The following is a 20,079-nucleotide window of genomic DNA, read 5'->3' on the forward strand; positions in this document are numbered from 1 at the left end:
TGCAACACACTCATACTCAAAAAAGAAAATCACATAAAAGATCATTTCTAAACTTTTTCATGCCACAATATTAGACATTTATTCACAAAGTTAAATAATTAAACAAATATCCATCAGTTATTTAGCATCAAAAAAATGCTAAATTGCATTGCATCTCTCAACCTGGCTGCTAAAAAAAGAGACTGCATAGGAGGAAACGTCTGAGTGCAAGTCCTGTGTGGATGGACTGAGTGCAAAGACACGGCGACGCTCAGATGATGTTGTGGAGGAGAGCGATGGCCAGAGCGAGGAGGGTCAGTGAGGACGAGCAGACAGACGCAGAGGATCCTGGAGAAAGGAAGGGCTCAGTGTTTCTGAGCATCCAGTCCTTCTCCTCACGTAGTCCCTGTTTGTCCAGTTCAGGGCCCAACAACTCCCGGATGGTCTCATAGTATTTATTCAGCCACTGAAGCTGGAGAGAAAGTCAGGAGTTAGCCTCAAGAGTTCTAAAATACACAGCAAATGAAACAAGATAATGAGCCAAGGGATTACTCAGGGATCAGTTGAAAGTGGTGAAAGAAACTTCTGCTTATTTATTTATTCTTGCACACTTATGATGTTATAAAAACATTTCTCTCTCTTCACATTAAAGGTAAGCAGAAGTTAAGTTTCACACATGGTTTTGTTTTGTGTAATGATCTCTGAGCAGCAGAGAATCTACAACCTGAGGTTCTAAAAAGGGGGGTTTTTATTTACAAAATTACAACAGGAAACTGATTTTTATCACTGGAGCAGTAAACTTATGGTGTGGGTCCTGAGGACCAGGACCGAGAAACACTGGGCTAAGCAATACGCAGGTATACAGCACATAAGGGCCACTTATATTATTATTATTATTTTTTTTTACTAATTTCTAGAGATAAACGTGTTATTTGATCATCAGACAGTGGATCTGAGACACATCCCCACAACAACAAAGGAAGTTGGCATTGAAAAAAAATGAATAAAACTGATAAAAAGTTGATGTCAAAGTGACTGCCATCAAAGAAAATAAAAGCCCTACACTGCTCATCACTGTGTTTCTGTCAATTATAACAAGTTTTATGAGTAAATAAATACAATTTTAAAAAAAAAGGGTCAAATTTAATCCAATTCTGTAATAGAATGTGAATTAAGCAAACACAGCATCATCATAATTGTTTTAAGTTTACTCTTCATTTGACCAAGTGGGAAAAAAAGACATAAAAATAAAAAGACATTTAAAAACTGCCCTTTTTTGACACTGCACTCATGTAATTTGTTTTTGCAAATTAAAAGTGTTGATGACTGTCATTTTCTTTATAAACACTAATTAAATGATAAAATGCACCATTTGTGTACTCTCTTTTTGTAGGTTATTTTGCTGCTGGTCTGGCAACCCACACTGCTTTGAGTTTGCATGTTTTTTTTATGTGGGGAAAAGTTTTCTGGACCCGACATGCTACATGCTAATGCTAATGCTAATGCAAATACATCACCGTGACAAACATAGAAGCAAGGGGAAATGAAAAGGAAGCATGCAACACTTTTTTTGAATGTTTTCTGTTCCTGAATCTATAGACATTTAAGAGCAAAATGTGTTTGCATAAAATATCACTGCTGCACTTGACAAGTACCAGTTCCTTGTTTTTTTTTTTTTTTTTTGTAATTCACGCTTTTTTGTAATTCACGCTTGAGAAATTCAGAATGTTTTTATTGAATTTTGTAGTGGAAAACCAACCTAAACCGTGCTGTGCCGTGCCGTGCCGTGGCGAGCTGGGATCATAGTGGAAAAGGGGTTTGAACATCTTCCTGCCAAAATGGCGGTGTTTTGGTTGCATGATGAGATTGTGTGGCGTTTGCTACTGGAGCTCTATTGTTGTCTTATTGCTTTTTATACTCTTATTTGTTTTATTGTCTTTAATGTTCTTCAGGTTAGGTGTTTTATCATCTTCTGTGTATTTTAATGTGACTGCCCTGTGTTGTTTTTAAAGACTGGATTGGATTAGATTACCTGTTCTGAGCTGAGGAGAGACGTGTCAATCAGCTTCCTGTCGTAAGGAACCAGTGACACTGTTTCAAAGGTCAGGAAGTTGTGACCAAACTGTGGGTGAGAAAAACACACAGAGACAGACGTTTACTTAATTTGTTACTTTGTTGATATGAAATGGTAAACTGAAAAAGTACTGTCATAAGGTTCTGCACCTTAGTTTGGACGGGTACGACCACAGCAACGTCTTCAATCCGGATCCCAAAGTCATTCTCCTTGTAATATCCAGGTTCTGAAAGAAAACCATCATCAGTTTGGAAGTTCTCTGCATTTTTAATAGGAGAGCCATTAAATAATCACTTTTTATAGTGATCATGATATTGAGTATCCTTTCTCTCTCACCTATAGATGTGAACATGCCTTCTCTGAAGGGAATGTTGTTGCTCTGGAAGCCAACTGGCCCTGCAAAAAAAGAAGAAAGAAATTACAGATTATACTTCACAAAAAAAGGCCTTTTTGTACACTTATATTGTATTTGTGTTTCTGTTACTTGACTGGACTTAGTCTTTAGTATCATATATATATTCACCTTTTCAAACTACTTTTTACTTTTACTTCATCTTCATCATCACATTTTTTTTTTTTTTGCTAATGCTTATACAAGTAAAACTGCAAAATCCTTTTAGTCAGTCAATCAACACATGTTTATTTTGACAATAAATTGATAATTTAATACATTTTTCCCCAGAGAAAACTAGCTGATTAGTGAATTGAAAACATGATAAAATGTGGATTCATCTATAACGAAAATTACCATTAGTTGCAGCTCTAGATACAGGGAGAGTCAGAGTTTAAGTTCAAACTGTTCTGGCTCCAAAGCTCTGTTTATCAATGTTTTAAACCAATCAGGTTAAAGTTAAACTTGTCTGTTATTTTCCGCCATATTTCTACTAAATACAATAATAATTTTTGAACTACGGAGTGTAAAGTCTGTGTGAAATGAGCCTCACACTCGTGAACTCCAAAGTAGTTTCCGACACCATGACCTGTGCCGTGGCCATAGTTCAGGCCGACCTCCCATAATGCACGGCGGCCCAGCATCTCAATGTTTACACCTGTTGGGGAAAACAAACAGAGCTCGAATCAGACGTAGAAACACAGCCACTGAGTCTGCAGCGACTTGTGGAGAAACAGAGCTCTCTAGTGGTGAAAGTGGGAAAAGCTTTCTGAGCAGAATCACAATAAAAAATCTCTCCTTGTAAACATTCATTTATATGTTCTTGCTTCCCACCTCGGGTCCCTGAGGGAAATATGGTTCGAGAGATCTCGATGTTTCCCATGAGCACTCGCGTGAACGCCTCCTGTAAAAAAAAAAAGAGAGATGGGATTGAAAGTAACGTTTAATGATGGGGAATTTTATGTTAAAGCAGTATTTTTCTTTTTATGATGTGACAATAAATGTGAGACAAATATCAATTTTTTTTTTTTTACAGCCAATACAAGAAAAAGATTTGTTTCTGGCTTATTTAATAAAATACTGCTCTAAAGCCTGATACTCATTAAGTACGTGATCTAATATATAATATAATTAATTAATTTATTTAATTTCATTTTAACTTGCACATAATGAGTCCAGGGATCAACAAAGTGAAGTCGTATGTTTCCATCCAGCAAGAAAAGAACCTAAATTGTTCTTAGCAGAAGAGTTGTGTGTATGATTTGACAGGGAAATTGTAAATCTTTCTTTAAACTTTAATTTACACTTTTAAAAAGAAAGAGTTACCTTCTGCATTGCTGTAGGGGTTCCCCAGTGAACGGTGCGAGTGATGTCAGTGGTCCCGTCTCTGCGAGTAACAGAAGTGAGAATCAGTATTACTCATTTTACATACAAGTGACTTGAAGTGAAACTGGAAGAGAGTGTGAAGCGTGTGTGCGTTATGACTCACAGATACTGGCCACCGGAGTCGACCAGATACATCTCATCAGGTGTCAACCTCCTGCTGGTTACATTTGTTGGGCTGCAACAGGCAATACAGGAAACTTCCTCACTGATAGTTGTTGTAGACGACTTAAGGGACAATATTTGAGTTCAGACCATCAACGTACACATGTGCTAAATTATGTAGATTCATTTTACTCATTTTACTCTCAGGTGCTTTTGTTTTTGCATTTGTTAGATATAATCATGTTGTGACATTTTTCTGCCACTAGTTGATCTTTGGGAACAGGAATGATGTAACCTTACTCGTATGTTGCATCCTTCTTCTGAAAATGTGCCCCATCAAGCAAAACTTTCAGATCTGACTGAGGAAGAGTTTGTGTGCAAGCATAGAAAAATAGACAGATTTGATCTAACTAAGTACATTTGTTTTCGATAATAGAGGCCCTGATAGCACTTAACTGTGCTGGGACACTGTGGATCAGTGGACAGGGAGTCTTACCACCGGGAGGGTGGGGGTTGGATCCTCAACTGCTCCTGGCAGCCTTGTTTGCAGGGTGTGAATGGGTATGAATGATGAGTGATTTTTGTTTGGCTGTCTTTAAACGGTCATCAAGACGAGAAAGGGGCTATATAAGTGTCAGTCAAAACGTCAAAGTGTCAGAGCAACCTTGAACTCACCAACAAGAGAAAGAGATTACTGTCTACTAAACATTGTGCTTTTAATGGTCAAAGTATAAAGATATTCACAGATGATATATATATATATATATATATATATATATATATATATATACACTGTATACAGTATATAATGCTTAACAAAAAATATAGTTATTTACTTGCAAATTAAAACTCACTTTTATGTTCAGAAATGCATATAAATAATTATAATTCATAGATAATAATAATAATAATAATGTGCTGTACAATTTTTTCGTTTTTTGTTTTTTTTTTTAAACTTGAAAATTAGAAATTCATGGACGGACAATAATAATTATATTTTAACATTAAAGATATCATTACGGTTAAAGAGATTCTACATACCGAAAAAATTATTTTGATAATTTGCAGTGCTGTTAATTTAGGGCAGCTGTGGCTTTGTTAGGTGATCTAATACATTTCTTAAACTTCGTACGACATATATACTACGACCTAAACTAAAAGTCATAAAAATGAAAAGAATGTTACCTGTAATGAGCAAGAGCAGCGTTAGGTCCACTCGCAGAGATACTTTCAAAGCTTGGGCCTCTGCTGTCGCTCTGTTTGCTGGGAGGACGATAACATTAGCTGTGTGCAATTTCATAGGTTTTTATTGAACGTCAGTTATTGTAGCGACGTTGCGCGCTCACCTGCGACACATGTTGACGTATTCTGAAGCAGTCAGCTCGGTCTCCTTTCCTTCAGGCACAGCCTTCTCCAGCCACATCAGCAGCTGGATCACTGCGACTGCGTCCCTCACCTGCACGGAGCCAAACGTCTTTGAATAAGGTAAGATCGACGTGTGTGTCCACTGAAGTATTAAAGTGATCAGTTAAGTTAATTCAAATGTTCCACTACTTAATGAACATTGTGTGAAGATATAAGTCTGCCAATAACTGTGTTTAACTATGTGTGTTCATGAACTGTACATGGTGGGCTGCTTGTATTAAACCTGAGCATGTTTGTGCGCGGTCGACATACGTGAGCGTCCCTCAGGATTCGCTGCTCGGTGTCATCTTTGATGGCTTTAGTTGTTAACACAGGGGAGTAGGAGGTTGTCATTAGTTTGTCCTACATAACACACAAAAGCAATTATTACGAAAGCAGTAACAATATTAATAATATTGTAATATGTAGCGCAGTATTTATTTTATTTCTGAAACATCTACATTACCTGTGGTGTCATGATCTCGTAAAGTGCATAGTTTGTATATTCTGTGCCAATCCATACTTTAACTCCGGGTTGGGCCACATACTCCTCTAAATGCTTTCGAACGGTTTCGTAGCTTTCCAGCTGCACACACAAGGACTCTTCACAGGAGGTGTTCAGGTACTCCTTCAACTCCTCCGTCACTCTGTTCATGTGGAGAAAGAGCCTGGTAGATACGGTAGAAGGGAAAGTAAACACGGTGGTCCTTATAGGTAATATGTATAAAAAAGATCATATGATTGTGTATACATTCAGGAACAGACACAAAACGGACACATTTAAATAATCCGACATGGATTTACCATATTTTATCCATTGTGAGCAGTGTGTAGGAGTAGAAGAAGGGGTTGTATGGGATGTCACTGCCGCGGAGATTAAAGAGCCCTAAAAAAAACATAAATATTCAACACAATTTTACATCATCTAACGGGTTCATCTGAGCACACTGACAAAGTCAGTGTCTGTGTGTGACGAGTGTGACTTTCTCTGTGTGACTGTCATTGAAAACAGATTTGTAATTTTATTTAAAATGTGCTAAAATGATTAGTTTTAGTTTTAGAACCTTAATTGTCTGTTGTCAGTCATCTTCATGTGCATCACACACTTAGTTTCCTTGTGTTTTTGGCCCAAGTTTCTATGACAACAATGATTATTCATCACCCTGCATGGTCCACAATTAAGGATTAAAGACATGTGACATTTGTGACATTAATATTGTATTCAAGGTCCATTTTGCAATGATTTGCAATTAATATTCAAATCCCTTTAAAATGTAGTTGTCTAAATAACAGTGAATTTAAGTCAGTTTTGAAACTTGTAGTTGATGGTCTTTAGATAATTATCTAATTGTGTTTCTGAAGTAGTGAAAAACAATAAATGGATCTAGTCACTACAATTAACATACTTGCATATAGAGAAGCTGTAAAGCAGTTTTACAGTACGATCTTTGTGGAAATTGAAAATATTTTCTGTAGCCTCATGAAGATTTTTAGAGACTTACAGGCCGTTTCATCCAACGCTGACAGCAGAAGAGCTGTGGGCTGGTACGGATTGTCCCTCATCTGATTCCGTATTTGCTCCACTTTGATCTGCCAGGACCTTTCTGCAAAGGCACACATTTTTATTGTACTTCACTCATTTATATGACAATAAACACTTGAAGAACACACCATCTCTCTATGAAGTCACTGGCTTAAAAGTCATAGAGCTCAGTAAAAAGACACAAAATGATTCACAGAGCTGTTTGAATCGGAGTCCGGTGATTATTTATAGTTTGTCTATGACGAGCAGCATCTTTTGTTGGACCCCCTTGATGACAACATGCATTCACCATGGCATTGCTTTGATAAGCTTATGCAATGTCTCAACATTTATTTTAATCCAGAGTTGCATAACTTTTCACCAAGATCATGTATTTATGATGGCCTGCTGTGTTAAGTTTTTTACAGCACATCCCAAAGGTTTGGACTCTGGTCGTCAATCCATCTGTGAAAGTGATGACTCATGCTCCCTGAACCATTCTTTCACAATCAGAGCCTGATGAATCCTGGCACTGTCATCTTGGTATACTCCCAAAAAAGGCCTGGTCATGCAGTTCATTCATTCTTTCATTGTCCACCACTTTTTATCCTCCACATGAAGGTCACTGTGCAAATCCCAGCTGACAGGGCGAAGGGTGGGCTGCACCCTGGACATGTCTCCAATCCATCACAGGTCCAACATTATACAAACAACCATTCACTCTCACATTCACATCTATGGTCAATTCAGCATCCAATTAACCTCGGTATGATTGATTTTTTGGACCGTCAGAGGCAATAAGCAAAAATATTCGAGTATGTGACTTTTACTGTTAATGATCTCAATCACTAGTTACAGGACTTCTTCAGTTGAATATGATGTCAATTTGGTAAAAAAAAAAAAAAAGATCACGGGCATATGTCATGAGTGGACACCATGTGATTTATAGCTAGTGTCTGGCTGCAGGTGACGTCTGTGAATTCACCATGTCGAACGTCACATGGTGAAATCGCAAATACTTTGCACCCAGAAGACTACTTACACATTTTATATACAGTCTATGTTTGTCTCCCAATAATAAGTACTTAGTGACTATAGCCACAATCTCCCCCCCCCAAGACAGCGTATATAAAACCATTGATTAGAGCAGTTTCTAAGGATGTGAATAACAGTGCCTTATCTAAATGTAATGCTTCCCACTAAGTGCAGGCACATTAAGGATTTCCCCGTTGCTCTGCCCTTTTGTCGGACTTTTCTGTCGTCTGCATATCACTCAACACTCTGCCCAGACAGACGGATAAATATAGCGGAGGTACAACCTCCGATGCCCAAACTCTGAAAAACTGCCAGACTGTAATCAAATGTACACACACACACACACACATCACTGGGTTTATGATGTCCTCCATTTGTTCCATTTGTCTCTCCTCTGACCATAAAAGCTGAGGCTCATGGGCGTCCAGACAACTTCCTTATCTCTTCCATTCTCTCTAAGTCAGTGTTTGATCTGCCATCCAGACCGACCCGACATGAGCAGAACATTTATGGCTGTGTTTGTGGAGCCACTTCTTGCCCTCTGTCCAGTTTGCAGGTATTTATCAGCAGGTAGATAAAGGGCACTGTGTATACGTACACTTATACAAATGAAATAGGACACTCACGTATGACTCTGTCTGGGAGGCGGGTGAGGTTTTCAGCGCCTATAGACGGTTTGTCATTCCACACTTTGTCGACCAGGTTTTCAGGAATGGACTTGAGACTGCGATTGCTGGAGTCCAGATTGAGGACGTAGTCCTCCTGTGTTTCTAACGGAGGAAATTGCAGGTGATTACACACAATGAAGTGAATCAATCAGAGGTAAATTGTCTGTGAGGCATCTGGAGGCTCGGTTCAAAATGTTCCATCTACGTTTGGGATCAGTTCACTGATGTTAACCAGGACTGACAGGAAGGGCTGGAGACCAGAGACTCACTGAGCGAGAAGAGGAAGGGATCAAAGCCAATGCGGCCGCCTGACGGGACCTCAGAGATGAGCCACGCTGCCAAACTGATGATGGACACTGGAGAACATTTAAAAAGTCATTCAATTATCAAATAAGCAAAAAAAACTGCTGTTTCAAAAAATGTGGAGTGAAATATTTTATGGTCAGTTTCATTAAACTACACAGTGTTAAAACAATTTCTACTGTCTCTGTATAATGTTAGAGATTCACTCTTTTTTGACTCAAATGGGATGAAAAATGACACATTATTGGTTTTCCTGACCAAACTGAACATCATGTTCTTTTTATCACAAATAGATGCTTGAAACTCATAAAATTGGTATTAAACAAACTGAAATGACATCGGCCCATATTTGGATTAAATCTATTAGGGTACATACTGTTTAGTGAACAGTTTGGAGTGCAAAACAAGATCATTTTATATCATGAGGTCCTACAATAAATGGAACTATGCAGACGCCGCCTTGTAGCACTTCAAAATACATCATTGGTGTATCATTTCACATTTCTCACATGAATATTCCTATGGTAGAAGTTCACAATTACTGTGAGTGCTTTTTATTGTGATGCATTGTGCTTATGGTCCCATCCTGACTAAAATAAGAAGGGATGAGGAACTTACACTAACTTCTATAACAAATGACACAATCATTTAATAAATTAATTAACTTTCTGGCTTCAGTGTTGTTGTGGGATGCTATGTGTATACGCCTACATAAATTTACCTTCGGAACAAAAGCAAGAATAACGATATGTTTGCCGATTTAAAAACGTGTGGCCATGAAGCATTCAGTTTGTGCATGAGCTATTTTTTACCACTTGTGCAGCATTTGTCAGGTTATTTTTAGGTCAGACCCACAAATATCTGATTGGAAACAACATGTCCTCCGTTGTCATAACAAGCTGCCACAATGTGATCACAACCCACCGTCTTCTTTCAGCTCCCAGTTGCAGTCCATCTGTCTCTCAGCTTGAACCCAGTAGCGACTGTCTGTCCACAGAGTGGCCTTGGTCTGAGTGACTACAGCAGTGCCTGCAGAGAGTTAGGACAGCAGCTGCTTTAATACGGAGAGACGACGGCGGTGACAGTGAATTACAAACGACTATAAATGTCAGAGATGAGTTGGAATAATGTGCGATGGGCCAGCTCAAGCGTCAAGTGTGGAGAAAAGAAAAGGTTAAAAGGAAGCAGCGGGCAAACTGGTGACGTGTGGTGGATATTTAATCAGGGATTATATTACCATTCCACTGTTTTACCCTCACATATGGATAAATACACTCCACTGGGTAAGAACATCTGTGAAGATCCCTCAATCAGAAATGTAATTATCTAAAATGACATTCTCCATGTCTGATCACTAATGTAGGCCCAAGAAACGTGACTTCTCTTCATGGAGCGTGATGTAGCATCACATTACTGGTCGTCGGGATCTATCTACTCATCCTTTCACCCGTGCAACAGCTGAGTGCAGAATATATATGCATGATCATTAATTTTGTTCGCCATTATCGCACGGAAATAAAAATCTCTTGATTTAACGGTCAAGTTGCTGTGAAGGAAGAGGAGAGAACAGACGAATGAGAGGAGGGAACGATGCAGCAAGTCAAGGCGATGAAAACCAGATGAACAAAGCAGCAGGCGTGATGGTGCTGAGGGTGTGGGATGAAAGTATAGGGGCTACACGGCCACAGCACTCAGGGGTGGGGAGTTGAGTCACAGGAGGAGGAGGAGGAGGAGGAAGAGGAGGAGGAGGATTGTACCTGCGGAGCCTGTAAAACCAGTCATGAAGGCCATTCTGGCATCACGTGGTGCAATATACTCACTCTAATAAAAAAGCAGAGCAGGTCACACCCATGAGCACACACACAAGGTTTAAAGATGGTTTAAATATGATTTAAATAAGACGGCAGATGTACCAGGTGAGCGTCAGTGCCAGGGATAATGTATGCATATATATTCTGGTGAAGCATTTGCTCTCGTAACTCCTGCAGCTGGAGTGTTGTATTTACTGCTGTGCTTGGCAGGTACTGTAACACAAACACAAACACAAACACGAGCACACACACACGAGTAAGAGTCGGAGTTAAAATCCTTCACATCCAATTAAACCGAAGCGGCAGCTGATTCATCTTTTTTGTATCACCCTCTGTAATCATTAACCGCATGTGCACTAACTGTCACTCGCTATAACTGTGGGGAAACCACGCCATTAAAAACTTCACCACAGTTTGTCGTCTCATTGTTTGTAACTTCATGAATTAAGTCAATAACGCCAGTCAAAATCAGCATGTTTCCACTGATAAGCAGATCTTACCGGAGGGGACAGAGAGCAGTTCCTCTCAGTTCGCTTGTACGCAGCAGCAGCAACTGTGTTTCCTGAAATGACGAACACAAAGAAAGGGGAAAGGCCTTGGAAAAGTGACAGAGAGAGTGTGACCAAGCTGAGCTGAGCATGGGCACATTTTTAGGACAGTGAACGCTGAAGCTCCGTTTTATCACAATGTATCATGCTGAATGTTTTTGGACAGAGTTACAGTCAGAGAAATATGTGGAATCAACGTGAATCAAATCTCTAGATTTAAATGGATGGAAAACTGTTGTCAAAACTGTAATTGTACAAACAAAGCTGATATATTCCTCTTAGATCCTGAAGAGTATACAAACTGTCAAGGAAAGAGCAGATCACAATTTCGTATTCCTCATTTGCAAGCTGTGACACTATTATTGGCACAAACATGGCATAGTATTTTAACTCCATGCAAACAAACATATGTTTGGACACAATGAGTATCCTGTTCTATAAAAAAATAGAAACCTTGATCAGAAGCTAAAATTCAAGTCTTCACACATCGCACAACATCAGTGAAGATAAAAAGGAACTTTTTTTTTACCTGCCAGTGCTATCAGAGACAGAGACATCAACCAGCCACAGGAATGCATCGTGGAGTGACGAACAGATGCACACACACACACACACAGAGTGGCTATAAAGCAGGTGCTCTGCTGTGTATGCAGTGTATGTGAGATAGTGGGTGTGGGTTTTTGATGAGAAAGTGTGTGTGGGTGTCTGCTCGTAAGTATATGGCTGTCCTCTCTCTCGCTCTCTCTCTCTCTCTCTCTCATTCGCTCCTCTTCTCCTCCTCCTCTGCTTCTGCTCACTATCTCCTCTCCCTGTGGCCCTCTGATAGGAATCACGTGCAGTGGTTCTTCAAGGGAGAATCGGTGGAAAAAAGGGGGAAAAAAATGGTCTTATCACTGTGAACACGCACCAATTTCTTCCCAGTACATTAGAATTATAGAAGCTGTGGGTTACAAATTCCAACTAGGATGCGTTTAGTGCATGTGTTTTTAATTAACGCAAGAATACACTACAAGACAACACACGCATGTGTGAGTGGAGTGGGGTTTGTCCGTGGATAGATGTTGATTTTTCTAGATGTGAGCACATGTATCACCATCTGCATCTGCAGATGCACAGAGTACAGATAAGTCCTATACAAGTCCTTGTAATCCTGCAGAGGTTTCCTGCAAAAACTGCCTTTGTGCTTAGAGTATTTTTAAATCCTTGTTATCAAGCCAAATGTGTAATGGCACTTAGCTGAGAGGAGGAGGAGACAGCAGGGATATGGGGGCATATGCTCAGTTTCTCCTTGAAGACACTCATAGACTAGAATTTGGCTGATGTCATTAAAAGTGACAGATGTACTAGAAGAAAAAAAAAGGCACACAGAGAGAAGATCGATGCATGGCTCGTCTCTCACCTCCAGCTCCGGGCCAGTCACAGTGTTTGATAGTTGTGGATTCAGAAAGTTTTATGTTTAGAGTTCAGAACTGCTGGCTTTGGGATGCAATGAATGTCATCCTGACAAACTCAAACTTGCACTTTAACGGCCCAGTGTGTAAGAATTAGTGACATCTAGTGGTGAGACTGCAAACTGTAACAAACAGAGGACTCATCTGCTCACGCTCGAGTTTTTTTTTCTTTGTTTGTGAAGTAAACTTCCACTTTAAAGCGTGAAATGCACACTCTGGCTGATTTATCCAGTAGAAACACAGCAGTACAAGAGCAGCTTCCATAAAGCAAGGCTCTTGCCAACAGTGCATACAAAAGGCTCACTCTAAGACTATGAAAAACAAACAATTTCTATCTTAAACCTTTCATGTGGTCACTAGTGATCACTGTGGTGGACAGCTTGATGGTATAATTGCACACTAGCCACCACATTGGACCTTTGTGCACTTTTTCCTTCATCAAAATCCCTCCTAAGTGTTTGCATTTGCCTTTTGTAGCAAATGAAGTTTCTAAATCATCCAGGTCGTCGGACCATCAACATCCACCCTTGGAAATTTGCCCTTAGTGTTTTATGTTTAGCCATGTGTGTAGCTCAACATAAAGATTATACAGTATTATCATGATGTAAACAGACAGAACTCTGATTGCCAAGCCAATTAGTCAGTGACGTGAGCAGCATCTGTATAACCTCTGTGGAGGCTCAGATTGATCTGTTAATCCTGGTTTATTAAGCAGATGTATGCAATTTACGATCATTGCAACTACCAGAGATGAAGACATTTCCATTAAAGAGTAACACTGTCGTGGAGTGTTTGCGTCTGATCATGGTAAGTATTGTAGCACTTTTCTATTCTTGATGACAACTCAAAGCTACTTTACACTACAGTTTTGCCATTCACACACACTTTCATTTTGTCTTTCATACCCATTCACACAATGCCAGCACAGCATGTAGACTAGCAGAGAATCAAACTCACAACCTTCAAGTTGAAAGACGACTCCTTCTACCACCAAGCTACCGTTGCCCTTCACATCTTCAGAACTTGACAGACCTTAAGACGACAGCATGTCTGGCTTCATAAACCATGACCACTATCATCAATTATTCAGCAGTATTAATTGTTAATTGCTTTATAAAACAAACGAATGGTTTGATTAAGCGTTGCCTATGTGATACTTGGATTGTGCTGCCATTCCTGTTGTGTAACTTACAGGCAGATCGCATCTTTGCTAAAATGCTACTATGATGCTACAATGATTAGGTTTAGGAGGTATTTACAATGCTTGGGTATTGCTGATGGCACTAGATATATAGTACTAGTTAAGGGATCATCAGAACATTGTTGTGATAATTACCCGTTCAAATGTCTTGTTTTGCCCTGAATAACTGTGCAAAGATTATGTATTTGACTATCAAAATGTTTGTCGATCAGATTTCTGACTACTGACAACTGTGTTAACTTGTTTTTAAAAAAGTTATGGAGTGGAATAATACCTGCACAATCATTAACACCCAAAAGGTGTTGAGATTTTAGTCAAAACAAAGAACTTAGCAGGTTGAGGATTCATCCTCTGGAGATCAAGGATATCTTCACAACTTAATACATGTGGGTTACAGTATATATCTTTTGGAAACATACATATTCAATGTAATATTAGATATTCAGAGTAAAATTAGACACTTGATGTCATGATTTATACCGTGAACTGGGTCGCAAAGGTTTGTCATTTTTAAGAAGTGGGTTATTTCGTCTTGCCCATGCACAGAATTGTGCTCTAATTTGAGCTTGTTTCAAGTAAGGGCCTGGTTTTCTCTGCGGTTGACTTTCTGGATTACAGTTCTATTGTAGTCAACTGTCAGTGAACAGCAAGAGTTACTGTGCTCTGCAATGATCTAGTTAATAAATACATTCTGGTACGACAACAAAATAAGACAATCAAATAATCTCTTCATTTAATGGTCCCACTCACACTTAACTTAACAATGAGTTCAATAAAGGCCCAATACTGCTTTGACCTTCAACCAATGTCCCCTGCAGTATAGTGGGAAGAGAGTGAGAGAGAGAGAGAGAGAGAGAGAGAGAGAGAGAAAGAGAGAGAGAGAGAGAGAGAGATACAGCTGTTAATGTTTGGCCACCATCTGTCATTGTGTACAAATGGGAAACTGCAAATGAGCCAGCGCTGGTAATAAATCTTTTTTTTTTTTTTTTGCATAATTCTTTGATAACACAGACAAGCAGTAAAAGTGATTATGCAACTTTAACTCCCATGTAATAAACTGTTGATAGGAAGCAGTTGGTGCTCAGTACCTGCGGGAAATGGAGACAGTTTTATCTCATTTACTGGAGTCAGGTCTGCCAGCATCTTCAGGGTTTTGCTGTTGAATTAGTTGTCACATTTTATCCAGAGCACCTTTAAAAAAGGAGCGCACCATTAAAAAAGCTAATTTTCTTTTTGTGAAAAGGTGACTTTGAAAGCTGACCCAGAGCTGATTCAAACACACTTAAAAATAAAGTATATTTATTTTATAGATGGAATAGATGGAAACTTACATTTCGATTTCAGGTTGCCTTGTTAATAGAATGTAATCAATTCTATTAAGCTGATTCCTACCTGTCACATTTCCTTAGCTTCACATGTGCAGTGCTACAGTCCATCTGCACTGAATGTTGTTTACACATGATGCAAAAACATTGACAGAATTCTGCCATAAGATTTAGTAACAACAAATGACCAAAAGGGGGTGCAAGTGTTACACTGTAATCTCTTGAGTGCACAGAAAAGTTCATCTTGTTAAAAAAAAAAGTGAAGCTAAACTGTATTTGTGTACAAATCCACATGAATGATGAACTGTGCAGCAGTTACCGTTCACAAAAAAGAATGATGTGCTTAACTATCATGATCTTCTCTCTGTCATCTCATCTCAGCTCACCAGCCCCTCCTTCTCCTCACATGGCTGCCAGCCACTCCCTGCTCATTAGTCCAACTCTCCCCACCTGTTGCACTCAGCTGCCTCTGATCACCAATCAACCCTGTATATAAACTCCCCTTTCAGTTCACTCAGTGCCAGATTGTTCTATGTCGCCAGTACTAGTCTCGCCCAGTGATCTACTCTGCCTTCCGCCCCTGACAACGGATTCTGCCTGCTCCCTGCCTACTTGTTCCTGTGGTGGAACAGCTCTGCACCAGACCTGTCAACTCCCTTGTGAAAGACTATTGCTGAACATTGGGTTAAATAAACGTCATTACCAACCCTCTGCCTGCCTCTGTGTACTGCATTTGGGTCCTTCCCTGATTCAATTTAACAAAACAGATTTACATTATTTCTAAGACTAAATAATCAAGAACCCTGCTTAGAAACATACAAAATTATTAATTGCAGGAAATTGTTAAAAATAACTCTTAAGAGCCACTGGAAATATGCCACTTATCTATCCATCTATCTCCATCCATCCATCCATCCATCAGTAATCAGTAGAATCGATATCAGGCATTACCGGATTATTTTCCCTGATTAAATGTATTGTTACCACTTATATATAATGTAAATTTTCCCTTGTACAAACTTGGCTCAAACCTTAAGACCCCGCACCCAAATCTAGAATGTACACTACAGAAATTGAGCCTGGTTAGGGCAAAGTGTGACCCCCGTTACCAAACATGACCACCAGGGGTAGCTAGTGTTTAATGTATTCTACTTCACTCCTCACTTCAATCTCAGTGAACACCCTGTTCTTAAAAAAAAAATCTGCTTTATCAAAGGTGAACTCATTCAGTCTCTATCAACTGGACACAAAATGATTTTTCCGTGTTTGTGCTTGCACGTGTCTGTTTGTGCTTGTCAGGTGATTTCGTGCCTGTGACAACCATAAGCTGCACTGTAATGAGGCTCAAAGTTGTGGACCAATATTAATAAATGGTAGCCCTGGCAACAGTGTTCCGTGTGTGAGTCAGAGGAGCTCAGAGGGGAAGGCAGGGCACCGTGGCCGACCATGGATGCTGTTCTGAAAACCACCTCCAAGCCTGGCTGTTACCAGCGTCACATCTGTGCCGAACTAGAGTTGAATTATAATGAAATCAGCATGAAATAATCAGCGGGCTCTCACAACAGACAAATCTTTTTTTGGGGGGATTTGTTTACCATCAAACCTACAGCGGTGGGAACTGAAGCACTAACAGTTGACTTGTGCTGCAGTGTTTGGACGGTCTGAACAATGTGAAGGATTTGAGTACAGTAAACATTTCAGGAAATAACATGTGTGCTCCCTTTTGTGCTCTGAGGTCTGTTGGGGGGGGGGGGGAGATGCTGTGGTTTGTCTTGCACATACGATTGCACCCCTGAGTAGAGGATAATATTTTTCAAAGTGATCATAATAGCTTGCGATGTATTTCTAGAATTATCAACTAGGTATAAATCAGTTAAAGTGCTGCAGAGAGTGGACACATGGCTCCAGAGTCATATTAGACCTTCTACTGTGGTCCACAGAGGGACAATCAGTCACACGTTGTGAAAGATAACGAAGAAACATTGGAAACAAACTGAGAAGAAAAGACGGGACATAACTAATAACATCAAAAACAGTTAATTAGTAACAGCCTTGTCCTATAACAAAGACTTTGTGATCTCCGTCACGTATACACTGTACAGTCCAGAGCGAAGCCGTCAGTCTTTGTATAAAGTAAACAACAACTGACCATGGTGGGGTCACTCACTTACAATCCACACCGCTGCCTTTGTTGACTGTGCCACTGCAGAGGCCCACGGACGCACCTTTAGCCTGGATTACAGCAACATAACCGTTTCTTGTTTTCTTATTTCACATGGAAGTCTAAGTCTGTGGCCAAATATTTCTGCACCTCTCAGCTACGTACGACAACACAGAACAGATTAAATACAGATTATATATTTTCATTAACTGAAAATTATTATTTTTTGTTATTTAAATACGTGGACCCAATTTTTCAGGACTATTTTAATGTTGAATAAAATGTAATTTGACAGATATTTATCATCGTATCAGTGTAGAGTTCCTGTCGTGAGTCAAACACAGTGCATTCTCTCTGTCTTTCAACTGTGATCACAAACACATGCCGCATTTGGACGCTCTCTTTATATCTGCACCTTTGCGAACCCGCACATCTTGAAGGAATTAGGAAATTTCAACGATAGACGTATAAAACAGATCTTCCCTTTTTTCTTCATGACACAATACATAATTTTTGGGTGCTTTGGCATGAAGGAATATGTCCTCCTCCCATTGTGTTGACAAAGTGCTCTCAAACAGAGCAGGGAGCCCAAGTGAAACCAGATTGCTCAGAAATAGAGGAAACTGAAGATAACAGGCAGTAAATCAGATGCTGTTGGAAGACAAAGGTTTGCAGCCAGAGATTCACATTCAGAACAGTAGTAACACCTTTCTGTCACGGCAACAACCAGAAGAATTATAGCCTTTGGTAAAACACAGTCTGTACAGTGATGTGATGTGTGATGTCTTCTTTACGCCGCCATACAGTATATAACAGTTTCACAAATCTGCCTCTGAAAAAGCAAATCATTAAAGCATCATTGTTTATTTCACTTAATGTAGAAAAAAACAAAACAGAATAAGAATACTAAGCAAGTGAATCTGTAATACTGAAAGATGTTAGATATTAATGTGTATTCATCTTTTCACAGCAGGTTAACATAAACAAATTAGCTATTTGATTTCGAGGTTTCCAGAGCTGAGGTTGATAGTGGTGTTTTCGAGAATGCATTAATATTTCATCAATGTTTATAACACATAAACACAACATTTTCTGTATGGGAATATGCAGTATAATAACTACAACCACTTTCTACAATAGGGTTTGGTACTGTTCACATTTAAAATTTATACCAGTCCTGGCACTTCTACCTTGAATTCAGTAAAAGTGCTTCATTTTTTTATTGCTTATTTGACTTAGAAAGTATTGTAAGTTGTAAAAAGCTTCTCAGTTTCACCTGAGCTATGCTGTAGCTCACAGTTTACAGAGGTAACAGTTCATGATTCTCCCAGACAAATAAAGCCTGAGCAGCTGTGCTTGCTGCTCTTTCTCACTTGATTTTTCATGAATCAGTACTTGGTGGAACCAAAGTAATTCAGTCGCCCCTATAAAAAAAATACCCAACCCTAATTACAGCTCGTTTTTTACTACGATATTAATGATCTGTTTATAGCCCAGCTTACATTTATGTTAAAGACAGGAAGAATTAAATAACCCCCCCCCCCCCACACACACACACACACACACTTGATTATATGCAGCTGTTGCATCATAAAATGTGTATCGTTTGATATCACAACAAACATTTTTTACTTTGAAATTCTGTGAAATAATATCATTGTGATGGAATATTGTTTTATGATTTTGACCTTATTTCCTACATAGATGAAGTTTTTGTCACATGATCGACCCCCACATGACCAGAGTAGACACTCATTGGTCCCCTGGTCTTTTAAGTTCGAGACCCCTGAATTAATATTTGCTGGTATCGTCCTATAATCAAAAACATTAAGTGCTTTCGTCCTGGTACCATGACAATGTACTAATGAGGATTAAATAAATTAGTCCCACAGGAGAAATTCCTTCTCAATCCTCTACTAGAAACCACCCTAGAATTAGGAGCAGCAGGCGGCCGGGGAGCGGGTACCTTGCTCAGGGGTACCCCAGCCCTCTAACCTGGTGGGGTCTCAAACCAGCAACCCTGCGGTTACGGCATTGGACCAACTGTTAGACAGCACTGGGTTTGCTAAACGTTATTGTGTCCTAAAGTGGACAAATTTACCCAACAAAATGTGGTGAGATGTGATGATTGCAGAGTAATTTCTCCAGTAAATGAAGACAAATGAAATCTCACACCAGTCACGGAACCAGACTGGCAGAGATGATATAACATGGACCAGAGGACTCTGGACTTTAAAGCAGGAATGCAGATATCATGACAGCAGGGTTTTGGGGCAGTAGTTGATGACGGAGTCCTGACTGTGATTACCTGTCAATTCAGCAGCAGATGAATGAGCTGAACGACTTTGATGCAGCGGCAGGTCACATGCCTGGTGTGCCTGTGTATGTGTGTGTGCGTAAAGTAATGAAGAGTGAGATAGCAAGAAATACTGGGATTACTGGAAGGTCGGGAGCTGTCAGATGAGATGGATGCAAGAAGCCTTTGGTGCTTGAATCACACACTCACACATGCACACTCCAGGGTGCAGGGTTTGAGTTCTGAGGCGCCAACGCTTCACTTAGCATGCACTGACTCACACATGTTAAGGTGTCAATGCACGTGCACACCAGCTCACAAAAGAAAAGACGTGTGTGTACGAGTGTTCACGCTCACACACACAAAAAAAACAAAAAAACTTGAGCCTTGCAGTCGGCCCTCGAGCTGCATGTATCCTACTG

General features: G+C 39.6%; 1 protein-coding gene across 1 annotated transcript; it reads right to left on the minus strand.

Annotated features, from left to right (window-relative positions):
- Nucleotides 1-135: 135 nt before the first annotated feature.
- Nucleotides 136-12,037, minus strand: xpnpep2 (X-prolyl aminopeptidase (aminopeptidase P) 2, membrane-bound). Its single transcript, XM_058649393.1, has 21 exons — nt 11,753-12,037; nt 11,176-11,237; nt 10,778-10,888; nt 10,622-10,685; nt 9,789-9,893; nt 8,831-8,917; nt 8,520-8,663; nt 6,839-6,940; nt 6,141-6,222; nt 5,803-6,004; nt 5,610-5,699; nt 5,279-5,388; nt 5,118-5,195; nt 3,934-4,005; nt 3,771-3,831; nt 3,279-3,348; nt 2,998-3,102; nt 2,390-2,449; nt 2,203-2,279; nt 2,012-2,101; nt 136-451 (listed from the first exon to the last, which is right to left on the minus strand). The coding sequence occupies exons 1-21, from the start codon at nt 11,982-11,984 to the stop codon at nt 251-253; spliced, it is 2,205 nt and encodes a 734-aa protein (XP_058505376.1). The 5' UTR covers nt 11,985-12,037; the 3' UTR covers nt 136-250.
- Between the last annotated feature and the right edge of the window lie 8,042 nt (nt 12,038-20,079).

Source organism: Solea solea, chromosome 14, assembly GCF_958295425.1.
Source record: "Solea solea chromosome 14, fSolSol10.1, whole genome shotgun sequence".
Lineage (NCBI taxonomy): Eukaryota > Metazoa > Chordata > Actinopteri > Pleuronectiformes > Soleidae > Solea > Solea solea.